We start from the raw sequence: 22,957 nt of genomic DNA, 5'->3' as shown, positions 1-22,957 counted from the left end.
AGGATGCCTTTTGGATTGGTTAATGCATACCAGAGGTTGATGGAGGAGTGCCTTGGAGAGTTGAACACCACTATATGTTTTGTTTACATTGATGACATCATTGTGTTCTCCAGGACATTTGAGGAGCATACGGAGCGATTACAACAGGTTTTTGAGAGGATCAGATACCATGATTTGAAGCTGGCTCCACAGAAGTGCTCCTACTTTAAGAAGAAAGTGAAGTTCCTTGGATTTGTGGTTTCGAAGGATGGGATTGAAGACAATGCTCTGGAGTCTGAAGAATTAGGATCTGTGCAGACTGTGGATGGTGACAATCGTCGTCAGTCTGTGACAGGGGAGGTAGCACCGCCCGGTGACGACCAAGTCTCTAGGGATGATGAGGCTGGGGGCGCTACTGTCCATGTTGAGGAAAGACATGTACCTACTCCTGCTGCTAGACGATCTAGTAGAGTACGGCAGCCTCATGTGTGGCAAAGGTCTGGAGAGTTTGTGATGAGTCAAGTGTATCCAGGAATCTCAACGGACTGGATGTCGCGAGCAGAGTATTTACAGGGACTTGTACAGCAAGGGATACTCTCGAAGGATCGGGCATCGGATGCACTTGTGAAGATTGTATGTGGGGGTGGTGTGTCTTAGGTTTTTGAACATATTCGGATTGTTTTATTTTATATTTAGCCTCTAGTGAAATTTGTGAAGTTGTACATTTTCATGGCAGAAATTTCATATTGATATTGTGAGTAGTCATTTTAGATGTTAAACTTAAATATGTTTGTATTTCCTGTTATATGTTGTATACTTGTCAAAAGACGAGGACGTCTTTTTCAAACCAGGGGGAGTATGTAGTCGGGTCATATTTTATGTGAATTTATTTATTAAATAAAAGTGGTATAAAAGTGTATTTGAAAGATGTTCCAATATTTACAAATATACAATTTGTTGTGAATAGTAATATTAATATGTATCTATGCCGTGCCGCCTTTACTTGCGTACGTAATATATCGTACATATTCGCGAGCGCTGCGTTTGTCTATATGTGTATGTACGTATAAGTTTGTGTACCCGTTAGCAGTGTTCACTGACGGACTTTTATGACGGACAGGACATTTGACTGTTACGGACATTGATGAAGTTGTTTGATTGGTCGGTATTGTAAGTTAAACGTATTTACTCTATATCGTCTCTGTTCTTGGTTGGACGTTTCTTTTGCTTGTTCTTTATCTTGGTTAATACATAGAGAATACACGGTTAGTATCTTACAATACAAGGTTTATTTTGGTGCGAGACTTAGGAAAGCCGAGATGACGAGGCTTTGTCGAGTCATCTCGGCTTTCCGTGTCGAGCACCAAAATAAAACTTGTATTGTAAGATACTAACCGTGTATTCTGTTTATCCTGCAACCATTATGGCTTTCAAAACGAAAGCAAATTGACAGTTCCTTACTTTGTTTCGCTCGAAGCGAGACGCTTCTTTGATGCGGAGGTAAAGATTCATTCCCTTAACCGAATGAGAGTGTACTCCTTTTTACTGCCGTGGGAAATAAATAAGCGCATTCACAAACAGTAACCGTAATTCTATTCAGGGTGATATATCACTGAAAGGAAATGAAAATACTCAAATAACAACCAATACCCATTAAAGAATTACTTAACAATACATACCTTTGTCATGAGCCAAGAACAAGACGACACCGCCATACGAGATTTTCGATATCGTAAAAATGACGTCATTTCGATGAATATAATAATTTATCCTGCAACTGTCCCGCATACTGACCGATAACTACTGCCGGATAAACTTGTGCTTTATCCGTCAATACGATATGCTTTATCCGTCAATACGATCACGTGAATTTGTTCCATATCTGACGGAACTTTTTCTAACTTGACCCAGAACTTGAACCTTCCGGTGAATGAAACGTCATTCAGTCCCGCTAAAACGTGACGTCACATTCATCGAAATGACTGTCAATTTGCTTTCGTTTTGAAAGCCATAATGGTTGCAGGATAAACAGAATACACGGTTAGTATCTTACAATACAAGTTTTATTTTGGTGCTCGACACGGAAAGCCGAGATGACTCGGCAAAGCCTCGTCATCTCGGCTTTCCTAAGTCTCGCACCAAAATAAACCTTGTATTGTAAGATACTAACCGTGTATTCTCTATATATTCTCCCAGTATGAAAACGGTTTGAATGTGATTATTATAATTTAGATATTTTTGGAATATGAAATATATGCGGATACATGTACATGTATTGTATATATGTGAACCGATTGTAATTGTAAAGTGTAAAGTGTGTAAAATGTATAAGTTACATATATCTGAAATGAAGTAAGAATTGTGTGTTCTTTTATATTGCAGTTCAATCTGTTGCCTTACGATTGACTGTATTCACGACATACGGAGTATACATTGTAGTGTACACATTGATACACCATACGTATTGTAAGTGTGTGTTTTTACTTTTATGTATCGTATCTAGTTTGCAATAGTACGTTTTCGGTATTATGTGAAATGTAAAGTTTGTCTTTGAAAGTTATTCGCGTGATTCGTTGTTGAATTAAATATATATGATTTGAGAGTTGAATATACTAATCGTGTTTTTATTATATTTACAGAATGTCTTTTAAAAATGGAATAAACATGAAAGAGTCTGAACCCAGCGGGTTTGTTGTTTTATGAACATATTCCACCCTCTACACAGTGTAAAAGTTATCTCCCGTAGTTATGGCTATTGCCGATAGGATTACCAAGGTATAGTGTTCCGGTTATCATGATAACCACAGTAACTGCATAATAATTCATATTGGCTTCGTGGCCGATATAATATGCATGAGCGAGGCCTCGGCTGCAATCTCATTGGCCGGCTATAAAAAGTCCACAGACGTATTGTGACGCCGCTGAACGGCGTGGCTTGGGGTCCCGGAACTTCAGATGCCCGGGTCCGGATTTTACTCACGCCGCTGCGCGCCGTGTGCAAAAAGATGAAGAACGCTGAAGAAAGTTCACGTGTTGTTTTTAACATACGTCGTAAACTGCACCTAAGATACCTTTGTTGCACAAATACGGGACGTGCCACAACAATGTATGTGAAATCGATAGTAATATGTTTAGGACATTTAAGTGATTCCTCCCTTTGTTTTGTATCAATCGTAATTTGTTTAGGACATTTAAGTGATTCCTACTTTTGTATTGTCACAATGACAGCATTCAATTTCATACCTACACTTATGACCTCTCTGTTAACAATTGTAAGAAAATCTGATTTTTCTTCCTGTGCTTTCAGCATTTACAGCTATCTACGAATAAAGAATTACTGCAAACTTGGAGTTTGTTTTTGGTAGAAGCGACACAGTAAATGATTGTTGCCAGACTGTCCCCAGTGAGAACCCATGCTGCGACCGCAGGTAAACAACGCGTATCCAGCATCCGATGTACTATCGACCTAGCCAGCCCACAATCGATGTCAATGACTTCATGTCGGCTCTTTGCAAAACTTGAACGAGTTTGAAGACTATGTTACCGTAGTGGTGACATCATATGATAAACACCCCCTCCCCAGATGTGAACTTTGAATACAGTTCAAGAAACTGAACTTTGTGAATAGGCCTAATCCAAGTGTTGACATTTCATTTAGTAAAGCTGTGTTGACATTTCATTCATTAAATCTGATTAACGTTTTAGAGACGATTATTAGCTACCCAATTAGTGAATCATTTCTATTTTAATTAACAAGACTTTGATTTCTGAACAAGTTTAAATTTAGAATTTAGAAATTGAACATTTAACATTTAACACAAATCAGAACAAATATTTTCATTATTGCCTAGTAGGCAAAGGTTTCATGTGTTGAGCATATTTTATCGAAATTGATTTGTTGTGTCATTTAATTATATATCATTCGATTGATACAAAACTTAAAGTTGAATTTGAGAAACATTTTATATCCTTTCATTGTGTGTTTAATTGTACATATATATATCTGCATAGAAAGGCTACTTCATTAATGATCAGTCACACAAAGAACATAGTTAAAAGTAGCTAACAGGATCAAATTCCTATTTGAATTGAAATCAGAATTTGGTATATCATGTGACGCCTTTGATTTTTGATTTTAATTGATAATCATTTAGCGATTAGTGGTTTTACAGACATTGAGTTATTTAATTTGTATTGACATTATTACCATTGAATGTTGAACTTTGATTACTATGTGAATTTATCATTTTGTATGTTTAATGCTTAGTTACTATAGGATTAGTTTAAATTTGTTGCCTATACAGTGTGTACATAACAAAACATTAGAAAATGTCTCACGGTAAGCCTGAAATTGTGACCGATCCGTCCGATTCTATAAATCAGGCCGCGTTACATGAGGATTCAGGTTCGAATGATGGCATTAGCGATTCTGAGACTTCGCGAGTGCGTAGGTTAACCGAACAAGGTAAAGAACTATTTCGACAGAATTTAAATGAATTATGTTATAAAGCTGACCAAAAATGGTTAGTGATAGAAAATATTTTATTTGATTTGAAGGAATCCGAACTAGAAGTTAGAACATTACGACAAATGAAAACTGATGTACAAAAGGTGAGAAAAGAATTTCTGGATAAGTCTAACGCAGTGTCAGAATTTCTTAACAGAAATAGGTCAGAGGAAAGTGTAGATGAACTTAAAACACACGAAGAATAAATGGAACGAAAGGTAAAGATAATAGCCAGACTAGCTAAACGAATAGAGGACGCATTGTTAGACAAGACGGAGACTGCCTCAAGAAGCTCCAGTTCATCAAAGGTAACAATTCATAAAAGGGAGGCAACCCTCGCGAGAACACGAGTAGATTTTCTAAGAAGGGAAGTTGAAATAAAACAAGAACAACTGAAGCTCCAGGGTGAAATGGAAATTTTAAAGCAAAGCGAAGTTGTCGCGCGAGCTGAAGTTGAGGCTGAAGACGCTGATGATCCAGATAACAGTAGTCACTATATTTCACCAAGGGTTGAAACCATGACTGGACCTCAAAAGGTACAGAGTTATTTAGATGAGCTTCCTCCCATTAGTCAACCTACGGTCACGGCGCAAACCGGATTTCCGTTCAATACTATGGTCACATCGCAAACAGGATTTTCATATAACCCCAACGCAACGACATTTCAACAAAAAATGAACACTTCAAGGTACGCGTTGCCTAATCCTACGCATACTGTTACGACAGCGCCAACAGGGTTATTCGCCATTATGCCTACTACCATGGTCAGTAGTTCGAATCATATTCCGCTCACAACCACGGTGCCTATAACGTCAACCGTCAGTAATCCAGTTAATCCGATAGACAATTTAACTGTATTCTCAAACTACCTCATGAAGAAAGAGTTGATGATTTCAAGATTTACCAATTTTACCGATGAACCAGAAGCATATAATGCATGGAAAATGAACTTTGAATCCATTGCGCGTGATCTATCGGTTTCTCCATTCGAAGAGCTACAAATTCTTGTCCGGTGGCTTGGACCCGAATCATCTAAGTTCGCGAGCAATATACGTCAAGCTAATGTAGAAAACCCATCTGAAGGGGTTCAAATGATTTGGAATCGACTGAACGATAGATACGGAGCTGCGGAGCTCGTAGACAGTTCCCTAAAGAGTAAATTGGAAAAGTTTCCGTCGCTGACAGTCAAAGATACTAAAAACCTTAGCCGATATTCTTACCCAGATTGACGGGATCAAAAGAAATTCGCAATATGGCACTATGTTCTCATATTATGACTCGCCTGTAGGGATCATACCCATCATCTCTAAGTTACCTCACCCTTGGCGCGAAAAGTGGACGACAAGAGCTCCCGACTACAAAGGAAAATACGGAGTGCCATATCCACCGTTTACCGTCTTAGTTCAGTTTGTACAAGACCTCAGTCGTACCCGCAACGACCCAGGCTTTCAATACCGCGACGTAGCTTCAAAGAAGTCAGAAGTAGTTAAACCTGTGTCCGTTCATTCGAAGAAGACCGAGTGTGGAGGTGTTACGCGGGAAAATGTTCCTAACGGCCAAGCTAGCAAAAAGTGTCCCCTACACCCAAATGACTTCCATGTAATCAAACGTTGTAGAAAGTTCTGTTCGCTTCCTATAGCAGAACGTAAATGCTTGATAAAGGAGATCGGTCTGTGTTACCGCTGCCTTGAGTCAACCCATCTAGCTAAAAACTGTAAAGCAAAGCTAAAGTGTGAAACTTATGGGGGATCCCATTTAACCGCCCTTCACATAAAAAGAGATGGCGGGAAGAAGGAAGGCGGGGAGAAACCAGTTGACGATAATAAGGTTAAAACTGTTAACAACATGTGTACGAAAGTCTGTGGACCTGAATTTTCTGGTAAATCGTGTGTTAAAACTCTTTTAGTCAATGTTTACCCTGATGGACATAAAGAGAAAGCAAGACGACTATATGCTATTCTGGACGACCAGAGTAGCCAAACTTTGGACAAACCAGAGTTCTTTGATATGTTTGATACAAGTACTACGACAATTTCCTACAACATGTAACGGTGTCTCGGTGAACACAGGCAGATGTGGCCGGGATTTTATAGTCGAACCTATAATCAAATGCAGCGTTGACAACGCTACCAACATACATTTCACGAGAGTTATAGAGTGTGGTGATATTCCTGATAATCGATCAGAAATTCCCTCACCCAGGGTAGCCCAAGCTTACCCTCATCTATCCGAACTTACTGCCGAAATTCCGGACATCGATGATTCGGCCGACATTCTGCTCTTGATTGGTCGCGATCATGCAGATGCCCATCACGTTCTGTCGCAGAAGACTGGTCCTTATGGATTCCCGTTTGCTCAGAAGCTTCCGCTTGGCTGGGCCATCATCGGTGAGTGCTGTTTAGGCAAGGTCCATCAACCTTCAGTGATAGTTACAAATAGGACACACATCTTTCCGTCAGGTCAAGGTACTACCTACCCTCCATGTCCGACACATCGCAAGATTACGGAAACTGATGAAGATCAGGACAGTCTCAATAAGCAGGATCCTATCTTCCAACTTACTCGCGACGACAATGAACTTGGATTGTCCGTTGAAGATCGTGAGTTTCTGGATATTATGGACAGAGAATGTTTCAAAGAGGATGGTCATTGGACGGCACCACTACCTTTCAGGAAAGACAGACCCAAATTACCTAACAATCGTGAACAAGCTCTGAAAAGGATGAATTCCCTCGCATCAAGCTTCAAGAAAAATCCGACTAAGAAAGATGACGCCATTAAGTTCATGGAACGCGTTCTCAAAAACGGACATGCTGAAAAGGCCCCACCTCTAGAAGAAGGTGAGGAATGTTGGTTTTTACCGATCTTTGGGGTATACCATCCTCGCAAGCCGACCCAGATTAGTATGGTATTTGACGCTTCCGAATCTTTCGCAGGGAAGTCGCTCAACTCTGTTCTCCTATCAGGACCCAACCTGACTAATAGTCTACTAGGTATTTTACTTCGGTTCCGTAAAGAACGTGTTGCGGTAGCTGGTGATGTCGAACAGATGTTTCACTCGTTCAGAATCAGAAAAGACCATAGGAACTTTGTACGTTTCGTTTGGTTCGAGGACAATGAACCCGAAAAACAGCTAGTTGACTACCGGATGTGCGTTCATCTGTTTGGCAATTCGCCATCTCCGGCAGTCGCGACATGCTGCCTCCGTAAGTGTGTTGGTGACTCATGCGACCCTAATGTGAAGGAGTTTGTAGACAACAATTTCTACGTGGACGACGGTTTGGTTTCGTTTACTATAGGACAGGAAGCACTTGATGTTCTCCTGCGCACTCAAGCTACTCTGATGGAACAAGGGAAGCTGCGCTTCTACAAATTCGCCTCTAATGATCCACATGTGATGGATTCCTTTCCCCCGAGCGACAGAGCTAAAGACCTCAGCGACATAAACCTTGAGCTCAGCGCTGCTCCTACTCAACGTAGTCTAGGTCTCGGCTGGAACCTTGAGTCAGACACCTTCGTCTTCAACATCGCCCCAAAGGACCCCAGGTTAAGGTTACGAAAAGAGTGATACTCTCAGGCTTGAACAGCCTCTATGATCCTCTTGGGTTCTTGGCCCCCGTCATTCTACAAGGACGGTTTATCTTTCGAGATGTCGTTAACTCCACCTCAGGATGGGATGAAGCAGTTAAGCCGGATGTTGAGTTAAGATGGAGAAACTGGTGTCACTCCCTACACAACTTATCAGACTTGAAAATACCCAGGACATTTGTACCCACGTCATTGAAGGATAGTGATAGGATGGAGTTACATACCTTCTCGGATGCCTCTGAAAAGGCAATTTCCGCGGTTTCCTTCCTTCGTGTTACCAGTGGTATAGACACCTTCGTTGGATTCGCCTTTGGTAAATCGAAACTATCTCCATGTCACGGGCATACGATACCGCGTTTAGAACTATGTGCTGCAGTTATGGCTACGGAAATCGCTCAGTTTGTAAGTGAGCAACTTGACGTTACGATTCACGAAAGGAAGTTTTTCATAGACAGTCGTGTAGTACTCGGGTACATCTACAACAGGACCAAACGTTTTCATACCTACGTGTCAAACCGCGTCCATCGTATTCACCAGGAAACCTCACCTGAGGAATGGAGTCACGTTCCAACAGACCAGAATCCAGCAGACATAGGAACAAGATCATGTATGACAAATGAACTCTCAGATGGAATGTGGTTGAATGGACCTACCTTTTTGCGAGACGCCAGTGATGTGAATGAGGTAACGGAATACCCTCTACAAGATCCCGAAGACGACAAAGAAATCAGATCGGAAACTATGAAGACCTCTGTCGGTCACACTCTAGGTCTTGAGAGGTTCGAACGATTTTCCTCGTGGGTCTCAGTGGTTCGAGGAGTCGCCAGACTACACAGTTATGTCAGGAAGAAGCAAGGACGTCCGCCGTACGACGACACGAGAAGATATAGATCGACAGAGACTTACCTTATAAAACTCATGCAGAACGAGAAGTTTCCTCAAGAAATTGCTAATCTCCGCAGTAAGAAGCTTGTGCCAAAGAACAGCCCGTTAAGATACTTAGACACTTACCTCGACGATGATGGCATTATACGCGTTGGTGGTAGAATCCGCACAGGAGATGCATTATCTGGTCAAGAAGGACCCATTGTGATCCCTGGGAAAACTCACCTGTCCCGACTGATTGTGCTTCACTATCATGAGAAAACAACGAAACATCAAGGTAGAAAGATCTTGGAAGGTGCAGTCAGATCGACTGGTTATTGGATAATTGGTGCCAAGAGACTCATTTCGTCAGTCATCCACTCATGCGTCATCTGCAGGAAACTTCGCCGGAAATTTGAGTACCAGAAAATGGCTAATTTACCTGAATTCCGCACGCAACCTACTCCACCGTTTACCTACGTAGGTGTTGATACCTTTGGTCCGTGGCAAGTTTCGACTAGGAAAACACGTGGTGGTGCAGCTAATGCTAAGCGATGGGCGATACTTTTTACTTGTATGACCAGTAGAGCCGTGCACATAGAACTTGTAGAGGAGATGTCTTCAGCAGCGTTTATCAATGCTCTTCGCCGTTTTGTCTCATTGCGCGGAAAGGTTACACAGTTCTACTCTGACAGAGGTACTAACTTTGTCGGCAGTACAGACGCGCTTCAAATGAACACCGTAAATGTCGAAAGTCCTACTGTTAAGAAGTTCTTGGTAGAAAACTGTACTACATGGATCTTCAATCCACCACATGCATCGCATATGGGCGGTGTCTGGGAGAGAGCCATCGGCACAGCAAGGAGGATTCTCGAAGGAATCATCGTGTCAGAATCACGACGGAATCTTACTCATGACATTTTAAGTACATTTATGTGTGAAGTATGCGCGATTATCAACAGTCGACCTATCGCGCCCGTGTCGGTCGACCCCTTGGAACCATCTGTGTTATCTCCGTCAGTTCTCTTAACTCAGAAAGTGGATGTGGACTTGGGACCATTTGAGGAAATCGACATCAAGGACGCGTATAAATCAACTTGGAAACATGCGCAAGTTCTAGCGAACCAATTCTGGAAAAGATGGCAGATCGAATATCTACATTCGCTTCAGTCGAGACGGAAATGGCTCGACACTAGAGACAACATTCAGGAAGGAGATGTTGTTCTACTGAAAGAGGAAGGTACAGTTAGGTACGACTGGCCTCTAGGACAAGTTCTTCGTACTTTTCCGAGCAACGATGGAAGAGCTCGCAAAGTTGAACTTCAAGTAGTTAGGAATGGTCAAAAGGTGACTTATGTGAGACCGATTACTCAGATTGTGTATTTGTTTTCGAAGTAGATGTGTGGCGTCAATGACGCCAGGCGGGGAGTGTGACGCCGCTGAACGGCATGGCTTGGAGTCCCGGAACTTCAGATGCCCGGGTCCGGATTTTACTCACGCCGCTGCGCGCCGTGTGCAAAAAGATGAAGAACGCTGAAGAAAGTTCACGTGTTGTTTTTAACACACGTCGTAAACTGCATCTAAGATGCCTTTGTTGCACAAATACGGAACGTGCCACAACAATGTAAGTGAAATCGATAGTAATATGTTTAAGACATTTAAGTGATTCCTACCTTTGTATTGTCACAATGACAGCATTCAATTTCATACCTACACTTATGACCTCTTTGTTAACAATTGTAAGAAAATCTGTTTTTTTCTTCCTGTACTTTCAGCATTTACAGCTATCTACGAATAAAGAATTACTGCAAACTTGGAGTTTGTTTTCGGTAGAAGCGACACACGTATATACATGTATGTTTGAATAGTAACGGCGAAATCCATCTATAGATGTACAACGTCCCAAAAAGAGAGACTTTTTATAGCCGGCCAATGAGATTGCAGCCGAAGCCTCGCTCATGCATATTATATCGGACACGAAGCCAGTATGAATTTTTAATTAGATGATTGAAGATGTTTGTCATAATAGGGCTTATATCGTCTTAATGACGGCACTTTGTATAGATGTATAGGATGATTTTGTAAAGGAAAATTATCGCTCTTTCCAACGGTAGTAACCGTTTTTATGACGATGTACTAGAAATGTGTTTTTATAGCCGCTAAAGGTAGGCGGGTTGGAAATTTTAAGTTTCCATCCTTCTCGTATATACAGTAAAACCCCTTTAACTCGAACTGCAGGGGACCAGGTTCATAGATCGAGGAATACGGGGTATTAGACTCATCCGAGGTTTGCCAAAATAGGCATATGCACTGGCCACAGTCTGTGACGAACCTTGCATGTCAAAAACGTTTGAAGTATTGTTTTCCAGCATTTAAAACATTTATATATATATGAGGGCGATATTCAATCGTTCAACGTTGTGAATTGCTGAAAATTGCTATTCTGTGACAAACCTTGCATGTCGATAACGTAGTAAGTATTGTTTTCCAGCATCTAAATTATTCATAACGGTGATTTTCAATCGTAATGTTAATAAAATGTGAATTTTATAAAAATGCACGTTGTGATATGCTGAAAATTGCCACAGTCTGTGACAAAGCTTGCATGTCAATAACGATTTAAGTATTGTTTTTCCAGCATTTAAAATATTTTAACGATAATTTTCGATCGTAATTATAATGTTAATCAAATGTGTATTTTATAAAAATGCATGTTGTGAAATGCTGGAGAGAATTTGAAGTGTAAATTAGGCAGAACAAATATCTAGTTAGCTATCTACATGAAGGTCAAGAGGTACAGTGCAGTATATTGATTAAAATTCGCCAATTCGCAGAAGATTTTAAATGATTTAAAAATAATGCATAAGCACTTGCTAATCAAAATATTACCGTATTTGAAAGGCACTAATGTAAGAGAAAACGATGCTTACAGAAACCGGGAAAGTTAAATGACCAAATTCGTAAAAACAACAATATATGGAACGCATTGATTACAAATAACATTGATGTGCTGCATATGTATGAGCTCTGTCCTTTCAACCTTAACTTAAACTGAATTATTAAATAGACTAGCAACCGTAGGATGGAATTTAATACCGATAACATAACGAAATGCGGAGCCGTGACTGGTTAGGACAATCCTGCATATGGATGAGCTCTGTCCTTTCAACCTTAACTTAAACTAAAACATTAAATAGACTAGCAACCGTAGGATGGAAATTGAATACCGATAACATAAAGAAATACGGAGCCGTGACTCGTTGGACAATCCTCATTTCTGTTAAATAATCAAATTGACAACTTCCGCATCCATATGATAGAAGCACTGTTCGACGAATAAATGGTTTCTTTACTATGCATTTGACGGGAACGGGATATATTTCTGTTCGAGGAATGAGGGGTATTCGACGAATAGCAGTTCGAGCTATCCGGGGTTTTATTACATAAATTATATAAGGGCATGGTCGGGACCATGCGATCAGTTCGAGGAATGGGGGTATTCGAAGAATGCGAGTTCGAGTTAAAGGGGTTATACTGTAATAGTTTCTTAAAATGAAATGAAAGAAGTGGTTTTTCTTATTAATGTATTCTATTTACATCGTAGGAATCATGATTCAATATTAAGATTGATATTTCAAGTCATTGTTTAATTAATATATTTTTTTCAAATATTACTGGAGAAGTGCATTTAAAAAAATATATCTTTCATGAAGAGAAAGATATACCTTTCATGTGGATAACTAATACTGTGATTATCATTTTCATTATTGCATATATATTTTTTACCAATAATATAACTTTGTGTTGATTTTAATATTTAACAATTTATATTGGCCTATAATCTCCAGTTTGGAAAAAAATAAGCTAATGGTTCATTTCTAATTTACTAGCATTCAGCCCTTGATAAGTATGGTTATACATGACTGTAAAGTATAATCAATGTACTGTATACGTAACAATTAACATTGTCGATAGACACTAAAAGGTATTAAGCAAATGCAAGAAAATAACTTAATACAAATTAAATAATGAGAATACAACAAATATCTGATACAACATAGTCACCCAGTAATTAATAGCTACAACTAAATTAATCACTTATATCCATTCTGTTAAAAATTGTATTAAACTCTCTTGTGCAAAATGTACTTACGTGTTTGATTTTAATTAATGACAGTCAAACAAGCCACAGTTTTAAAGGTGCATGATATACTTTAAATCATCTGGTAAATCATTGACTGAAAGGTATTATACTAAACCAATATACACACAAATTTGGTTATTCTATCAATATATTGACAGCATGTAAACTCAGATGCCTCTTGACGTTTCTTTTAAATTTTAGGAGGTACATGTATGAATACATTTATTCAGGAAATACAGTATACTGTACGAAGTTTAAGAAATATGAGGACATTGATATTTTGGGGTTTTTCTTGTGGTATGGTATGTATATTTCATAAATCACTGAAATATTATAAGGATTTTTTCATACCTTGTACTTTTTATCTATTTATTGTCTAAATCTATCTATATATCTGTTCATCCACAAACTTTGATTATTTTGATTTCATTATTTCATAGTATAAGATTATTCTATTGAAGCTTACATGGATGTTCTCTGAACAAAATATATACACGTATGTAAACAGATCAGATTTAGATAGTCCTTTTTTTGTACTAAAAATTGAGACGCCAGTCCTGTCGAAATCTATGATTTAAGTGAGTTTGATTTAATGGTCAACTGTTACAGTCATTTGGCTAAAGTGTCTATATAAATTTAGATTTTTTTAAGATGAATAGCTTGTGAGGACATATTGAAGTCATAAGTCAAGGCCATTTGAATTAAATTTTCTTTTAAACAAAATTTCCTCTAAACCAGATAACCATGAGGTCTATACAGATATACACATATCTCTACATGATCAATAAATAAGAGGCGTACAGCCCTGTCTGTGAGCTTATAACATGCTGGGATGAATGACTGCAAAACGTGTTCAAATGAATAAACTTTACCTTAACTAAAGGTCACATGAATCAAATAGCCAAATACATGTACTTTTAACTGACTTCTTGTCATTAGTTAAAATGACCTTATACAACTGTAGTATTAAATTTAATACAAAGTATAGGGCTTCAAAGTATGTCGAATAATTTAATCAATTGCATTGATCTCTATTCAAAGTCACAGGGTTCATATAAGCTATTTGTAACAACTTCCTGTTAATATTATAGCTAAGAGTACTGAGATTTAACCAGCGTTATGTTTGTATTTTAAGTGAATCCAAATTTGTCCCGGTAGCAAGTGATCAATGCGTTCTATTGGACCTTTGCTTTCAATCACAATGAATCTTTGTAATGTATATAAAAAGAACAACAAAGGTATAAAATATCCAAGGCGTTTAACAAAAGACTTAAAAGGGCATGGTTATGAGGTTATTGGTGGAGGACAGATGGTAGAAAAGGTCAGTCCATATGTCTGGTGAAGTATTTCAAGTATAAAATAACGGGAAAACTTAGTTCAGTATCAGTAAAGGCCAAGTGTTGCTGATGGATATTTTGTCATGAAATTTTTAAAAATTTAAGTATAGAAAATATACAGCATGACAGTTAACTTAAGAAACCTGATGTACTGTTTGCCATAATTTGCATGTGTTAACACTTCCTTTCGGATAAGATCATTGGATAATACCGGTATGTGAATGAACTTAGAGGAAGCTGTTCTATGCTTTATCTTAATTAACAAAATACAATGTACCATATAGTTTTGAAATTGGGACCATTACATTTCATGATTTCGAATAACTTATAGCTTATAACTTACAGTACTTTGATTAATTAGATGACTTGAAGATGTTTGTCATAATGGGGCTTATATCGTCTTAATGACGGCACTTTGTTTACATGTATAGGACGATTTTGAAAGGAAAAGTACCGCTCTTTCCAACGGTAGTAACCGTTTTTATGACGATGTACTAGAAATGTGCTTTTATAGCCGCTAAAGGTAGGCGGGTTGGAAATTTTGAGTCTGTGAGTTTCCACCCTTCTCGTATAGTACCATGTAGAATATGATTTTTATCGGGTTTTTTATCCAGGCCTCTAAAACGTTTAAAAATGGTCTTAGGGCACTCTGGTGGGTCCATGATTATATAATATGTAACTAATTCTCAGATCCCTGTGGATATAACAAGTTGAAACAAATTTGAGAGTTCTGTTCATAGTCTAGGAAAGGCACACTCAAGTTTTTTACCACTTCTTAACACGCATCAGAAGACTGCAAAAAGAGTGTATTTTGAAGTATATTTTTATATCTAAAGAATGATGTGAACTTTATTATGGAGTGGTGGCGCCACCGGATGCTAATACAAATGGCGGCACAATTGTTATCATACTATAAATCACGACCAGTTTTTTTTTTTTAATTTTTTTTACTTTTATAATTTCTTAAAGAACGGATACTTTTTTTACAATTTTCTACCGTGTGTTTTATCATTCATTTTCCGATGCACCAGTAAATTTTGGACAAGAACATCACAAGTTATTATATAAAATTTTAATATTGGGCTGCATAGCTACATCCAGTAGCAATGAAATGAGTGTAAATATATCGTGAAAACTTCCGTGATCAGAGATCAGTTCTTATACAGGAAAAACAACACTCAGGTTTACCAAATAATCATAATCACTTAAACATTGAACATTATTATATGGATATAAAAAAAATGCATTAATGAAATTGATATATGTATCTTACAATGTGTGACTGAATGTATCTGCTATACAAAAAGATTTGATTTTGATACATATATGTGCCATGTAGCCCTCGTAGTATGATCCAAGGCACAAGTATCGATATCTTTATTACTTGCTAGTTCATACCATTTGGCAGTACAATCAAACTACTGTATATATAAATATTTATTATATTAACTTAAGTAACACTGTCCGGGCTGGATGGATAGTGAATATTGAATATGGAGTATTCACTATATTATAATGTTATAACATTTTTTGTCTATTATTGATTTAATTGAATGACCTAACTATATACATATTAGAACTATACACATTGAATGACTCCAATTCTTTTACAAAATTGCATTCAATCTTCCCTTAATAATTGTTCTTAACCAACAATTTAAGATGATAATGCTCAGTGATGGGTCAGTGTGAACTTTTTGGTCCAATATCTCGTAGAATTATGTATGTTAGTCTGTCAACAAATGCGCATGACTTTAATCTCTCACTGGAATCATTAGCAATATTAATACTAAATAATTCAATTTCAATAAACATATTTTCTAATAAAAATAAAGTTGGAGTTTTTCTCCTTTAAGTATTTAATATTGTAATTACAAATGTAATCTAATTTGCACATAACTGAATGCAGAACTTATGTAGATATATTTTATAAGGTGACTTGGAAAGGACTTAAATAGGTTTAGCCTGACTTTCAATCCATGTGATGTATACAATATCAAATAAATCTTTTTGAAATTAAAATATATAGTGAACTAAATTAATTTCGTTCGTACAGACGGAAGCTAATACACAGACAATTGTAATATTTGAAAGTGGATTTCTTTCCTTATGAAGCAAAAGATACACTAGTGACGACGTTTTAGTGCTCATGTCAAGCATATACTGAGGGCGACCAACAGGATAACAATATAAGCTGAATGAGATGCGCCATGTCAAACGTTAATCGATTCAAGGGCATTAACGAGATCAAGTAATGGTCTGTTAATGCCACTATTTGAGATCCAAGACGTATCACAACGGAATCAGTTTCTGACCAATTACACACAAATATAATTAAAATCCTTAATTAATTCATCGCAGGTAGATAAATATTCATTCAGACATACCGCTCTGAGAATGGACCCTGACCATAGCCGTGAAAAAAAGCCACGCTTCTAGAAGTCGAATCACGATTCTTGTTTGCATCTGAAGTGTAAAATAATTCCATATTGAATACAAAATAAATAAAGAAGTACGAAATAAACCTTATATAATTAGAAAAAGAAAACATCACAAAAATGTAAACAGTTGATATTACCAAAGAACAAATGTTTGGGGACGCAAAAGAAATAGAATGTATTAATTAATTAATTGTGGAATCTGTAAACGAATATGTAATATCTACATATTACGCAATACTTACAGTGAATGTTGGGTTTAAGAGTCTGTCCACCTTCGATAAAGTGGACATATTTATTTAGGTAATATTCACAGTGGTTATATAAATGTTACCGTGAATGTTTAGTCTCCAAGTCTATCTAGCTAACTTCAATAAAGTTTATATAAATGATACTCACTGTGGATGTTTGGTCTCGAAGTATATCTAGATTCACTAAATATAAGATGTTTATATAAGTGTTGGGTCTAGAAAAACTTCCCAGCTTCGATCACATATAAATGTTCTTCCTATCCAATCACTGCTTTAGTAGTGGCCCAATGCCGCTTACTGATATTTATTTCACTTATACAGGCTAATTAAGGGTGTGATGTTGTGGTATCCTAAGCATTATACACATGTGATATGTGGCTGTACATGCAGTACAACCTCTTGTTGCGTTACTGCGTCACCAGAGTTTTCGCTGTGAAATGTTAATGTTATTTTGATAAACTAGCCTGGTTTCTCGATAAAAGACAAAAACAACAGGGTATGCGTTAAAAATATCGCACAATTTCTATGTATGTCATTGAATTTATTTTTAAAATACAGAATATTATAATTATCTGAGTGAAATAAAACGTCGAGGTATAAGGGGAAACTACCCTTCCATATGAAGGATATGGATTTTCTCCCGGAGGGTCACTAAATATTGTAATACTTGCGGCTTGCCATGGAGTTTGCAACATTTTGTGATCCCGATTGTATGAACGTCTGCTTCAAAGCACGTATAAGGGGTAATATGATACACAATTCTCATATCTCAGAGATTTATATCCTTAACAGAGTTTTACATAATTGAGAATGTGTTGCTTATTTAACATAAGACCAAATAAAAGAAAAGAATACAAAAGATTTAGACTTTATCATCAAACGCATTAAGAATGATTAATTAATATCTGTTTATATTTCTTAACATACTTGATTTACAGTCTGTTTCTGTTGTATTACTGAATGTTGCATTAGTATTTCTTAGCATAATCTGGTGTTTCATATTGAAACAGACTATAACTAAATTTCAAAAGGTTCCCTACATGAACACCTTCCTTTAGTATAGGATTCATATAAAATCTTAGATAAATAGAGTGTAAGCTAGGTCTGGGGGCTAATAGTGTAACAAGAGGGAAGAAAATGTAGCATCCAGACAGGGATTCAAAACTGGGACTTCCGACCACACTTGTCGAATACTGTACCACTGAGCTATATGATTGTTGCATATATTTAAAGATAACAAAACTGAAACGGATAAAACATTTTATATGTGATAACAATCCATTTTCGCGCATATTAAATCAGCCGTTAACGACTGGTATTTCCCAGAATACCAGAAAATGTATGTAGATTTATAGGTATATCGTCTAATAAAGCAGAGTACTAGTAATTTATCTGTCTCGAGTACTTCAATTAGTTAATCAATATTTGTAACCTTTTGTAATAATTTGTCATGGGATTTGTATATCTATACATCATCTATATATATCTATACATCTATATTTTTACACTTGCTAGGCTTGTTCACTATGCGCAAATACTAGCCGATTTTGTTTACCATAACTGCATGGTAACATTGAACTTTGAACTTGCGTATGAAAATGTTCTTTGCAACGTAAAGGGGCTACTTTTTTTTAAAGGAACACATGGCTTTGTTTACATTTTGACGCAACATTATGTGTAGACTACATTTGTATATTGTTGTTTTTCATAGAATTTTGGAAAAATCAAACAATATATACATGTTTTATTTATGATACAAACATTTTTTAAATTAACAATTGTATAAAGAAACGGGAAAAAATATCCAGATCCGGGCGACGTGTAGTGCTATCATTTTTGTTAAAAATGATGGATGTCAAATGTAAACATTACCCCTGTGTCTGTGTTCGTCCTACGATCGAGCCTTTGGGGTGGACGGGCGTGAGACCCTCTGATAGAGGTCAGTTATAAACATATCCTCTTGTCTTTGTTCTTTGAGAATTTAATCATGTGTATTATAAAACATGCACCGCTAATAATCCACGTGTTGACAGTTACGCGTCACCACAAATACATTGTATCCATCGAACACAAATTAATTTGTTCCTTCAATCGATGGCGATGGATCTAAGCGTAGATTATATAATCACATGGCTCCCAAGGATGTAATATCGTCAAGTCAGACGACAATCTCAAACACATAGTATATTTTATAATAGTTGTGATATTGATATATTCATGAGTCTAGAGGAGTCAATAAGCCGTCACAAAACAAATGGAAATGTGTATGTAGCCGGTGACTTAAGTTATATGTGCCGTAACTGGTCGAAAATTTGGACATGTTATTTTTTCTTCAATTATCTATTTAAAACCATAAGTTTTAATGAATAAAGCTGTGAAAATCATTCAAATGAACCGACAATCATATATAATGCCTTAAAATCGTTAGTTAGAACACATGGGTTATGCACTGTGAAATTCTTGTTTTTTTATGCCTTATACATGTTTATATGGAAATATACCTTCAGAAATCACTTTACAATTACTAATAATACTGTAAAAATGTGCAATGAAATTGTGGACACCAAGATGGCTTCATGGTCTGACCGTATGTACTCATTTCATTACACTGAAGATGTTAATATAATGATTTTTGGCAGTACTGCCAAAAATCATTTTCAGTCCTTTTTGTACTTGTAAAATTAAAACCTATGCATTGAAAGTATTGTAATTCTCAAAATGTTGGTAACTTTTGGAGTTGAATAACATATTAAAAGCTCTTCTTGATTCGTGACTATGAAAAATACGGCACATATAACTTTAAATGCTCGAACAGGAACTAGGCCAGATTATATTGTAAATGATGGGCTTGAAGATGAATTGTTTGATGATATGTTTTATAATAACGATTCAACTAGTTGTCCTCGTAGTAATATGGATAAACATGTAAATACATATGGTAGAAAATTACTTACATTGTGTAAATCTACAAGTATGCGAATAGTTAATGGTCGTCATACAGGCGATGAAGATGGAAATTATACCTTTTGTAATAACAACGGAATGAGCCTAATTGATTACCTATTAGTTGATTGTGATTATATTTCAAATGTTTTAAAATTTGGCACGAGCGAGTTCAATACTATGTCTGACCACTCACCGTTGTGTCTTTCCTTCAATATGTGTAACACTAATATGTAGTGGTATTACAACAAAAACTGTGAGATGGAACAAAGACAATGTAGATATAATATGCAATGACCTTCAAGCAATAGTTGACGACCTTCTTAATATATGTGATATATCGTTAAATTCTTAAGAAAAAAATTATGAATGTGTAACCAAATTTTGTGGTGATATAAATCATGTTGTTTTACCAAACTGTAATGTTAAAAATACAAGTAATATGAATCAATACCCTCAACAGTATAAAGTTGATAAAGAGGACAAACCATGGTTTACTGATGAATGTAAAAATAGACATAATGAGTATAAACGTGCAATATTTAATTTTAATGTGAACAAGACACTTGATAATCATGCGGTTCTTATAAGTAAAAAACAAACATACAACAAGTTGGAATATAGACTTAAGCGGCAATACAAACGACAAGAAGGTGATATGGTAGAGTTTCTCAGAAAGAGTAACCCCAAGAAATTCTATAAATATTTTTCAAAGCGTAAAAATCATGTATCCCAACCACATATTAGTATGGATGAATTTTTAGACTATTTTAGTAATATTAGTAGTAACATTAATACAGATGACACAAGTGACGAATTGTCGCATAACGATATAGATTCAACAATATTTAATGAATTAGATGAACCATTTTCTGAAGAGGAGATACATTTTGCAATTCGTAATCTGAAAAGAGATAAAAGTTGCAGTAAAGATCTAAATTTAAACGAATTATTCTTAGATTGTGAATATATTTTGATACCTTGTATATCAAAACTCTATAGTTTTGCAAAGTTGAAGTGTGTTCAAACTTGTTCAATTACTCAGTGTAAATAATGTTAAAGTTTTAAATAATCTTGGAAAATTCATAAAACTTGCATTCCAGAAACGTTCTCAGTCTCTTAATACACCGTAACTGTATAGTATCTGATGTATAAAAACTGTGTGCTAATGTTAGTGTTTTATTGTATACAATCACTTTCCTGTACATGTTTAAATTATTGAATATGTATTAAAATTGTACTTTGTGTCTTTTAAGCCACAAGGCTTACGGAAATAAACAAATTGAAAAAAATGAGCTACTTGAACACCGGTGTTTTGACAACAACGGCAAACTCCAATGTGTAAGCGTGCGTCAGCTTCGCCTCGCTGCACGATAACGGTCACCGAGTTCACACATGTGGCCGAGTACAAATTATTTATGTTATTGCGCAATATATTAAATCTAGCAAAATTGAATATATGTTTAAAGTTCTAATCTGATAACATGAAATAATCTCTGAAATTTACTTTGTTTGTCATGTTTATTTTACAATAAAATATTGAACTTTTTTGTCGTCGTGGATGAATAATTCTATCTTACGTAAAGAGTCATCATTCGCTGTTCAATTGAGTAAGCTCCTCCCACTTTTGACCGAAACTGAGCGAAATCCAATCCCTATGTACGTATTTAGATATGAGCATGACAACCCACGCAGAACAAATTACGTATCCTCTATCACTGATATCACTGAGGTCAATCAAACTTCAAAAGGCTTCTCTACATAAACATCTTCCTCTGAACTAACCAAAGTTGGTGTTCGGGGAAATCGAAAACCGGCACTGCGTACATACACTTTCATATGAATTTAGACATCACTGTTTATAAATGAATATACCGCAGTCTCCGAAAACACGGACCTCGCACTACCTACACGCAGCACACCGCATACATGGGAGGCCGTCCTTACATGACCATAGCTGTTAATAGGACGTTAATTAATCAAACAAACAAACAAACATTATAAATAAAATACGTTTAAACGTACGATTCCAATAATCATTTCCAATGGATTATTTCTTTTTTCAAATCAATACGCAACGTCAATGTCTCTATTGTTTTAGTGCCATTCTCGAATTTTGTCTTCATAATGACATAGGGAAAAATAATCGTCCAACAGAAAATCATATTAAGTATGAAAACAAAGGATTTTTTAAAAATGCGCATTAGATTAGCTTCCCCATGCAGCATTTCAATATTGTGAAGTTGTGGTTGGTTCATTCCCCCTTTTGTTTGTTTTCTTAAAGGGGAGACTATTTCTTAGTTGATTACTAAAGTATTTATACATAGGTCGGACCATTTACTACTTTATTCTTCATATCAAACTGAATATGTATAAAAAAAAAAGAACAAACAAATATAACTTCTGTACATTTTCTTCGGTTTGGGAACTAAATTTTAGGTAATGATATTGCTACATTTCCATATGTCACGTTTCGATGACTAGATGTGTCCAAACCCGCTCAGATCATGTTTCTTTTGGGCAAACTCCAAATATTGATAATATCAGCTTTCCTCATGAGGCTGTAGCCCTGGTAATAGTTAAAAAAAACACAATCTTAAGTTTCGCTTATAAACCCCGAGAGAACTCTTCAAATCACAATAATAAGTCAAAGATGAATGATACACTGGGATCTGAGAATTAGTTACAGATTATATAAACATGGACCCACCAGACACAGGGATATGAGAATTAGTTACAGATTATATAAACATGGACCCACCAGACACAGGGATATGAGAATTAGTTACAGATTATATAATCATGGTCCTACCAGACACAGGGATCTGAGAATTAGTTACAGATTATATAATCATGGTCCTACCAGACACAGGGATCTGAGAATTAGTTACAGATTATATTAAATT

General features: G+C 36.5%; 1 protein-coding gene across 1 annotated transcript in view; it reads right to left on the bottom strand.

Moving 5' to 3' along the window:
* Window positions 1-17,385, bottom strand: part of LOC138326368 (lactadherin-like) — a 33,579-nt gene extending 16,194 nt beyond the window's left edge. Inside the window, exons 1-2 of the mRNA XM_069272480.1 lie at window positions 17,257-17,385; window positions 16,807-16,885 (exon numbers count right to left, since the gene is read on the bottom strand). Of these exons, the coding sequence (XP_069128581.1) occupies window positions 16,807-16,885 (79 nt within the window). The 5' untranslated portion in view covers window positions 17,257-17,385. The remainder of the gene's footprint in view (window positions 1-16,806; window positions 16,886-17,256) is intronic.
* Between the last annotated feature and the right edge of the window lie 5,572 nt (window positions 17,386-22,957).

Source organism: Argopecten irradians, chromosome 6, assembly GCF_041381155.1.
Source record: "Argopecten irradians isolate NY chromosome 6, Ai_NY, whole genome shotgun sequence".
Lineage (NCBI taxonomy): Eukaryota > Metazoa > Mollusca > Bivalvia > Pectinida > Pectinidae > Argopecten > Argopecten irradians.
The sequence above is the reverse complement of the archived record's forward strand: the minus strand, read 5'-3'. Positions and strand labels throughout refer to the sequence as shown.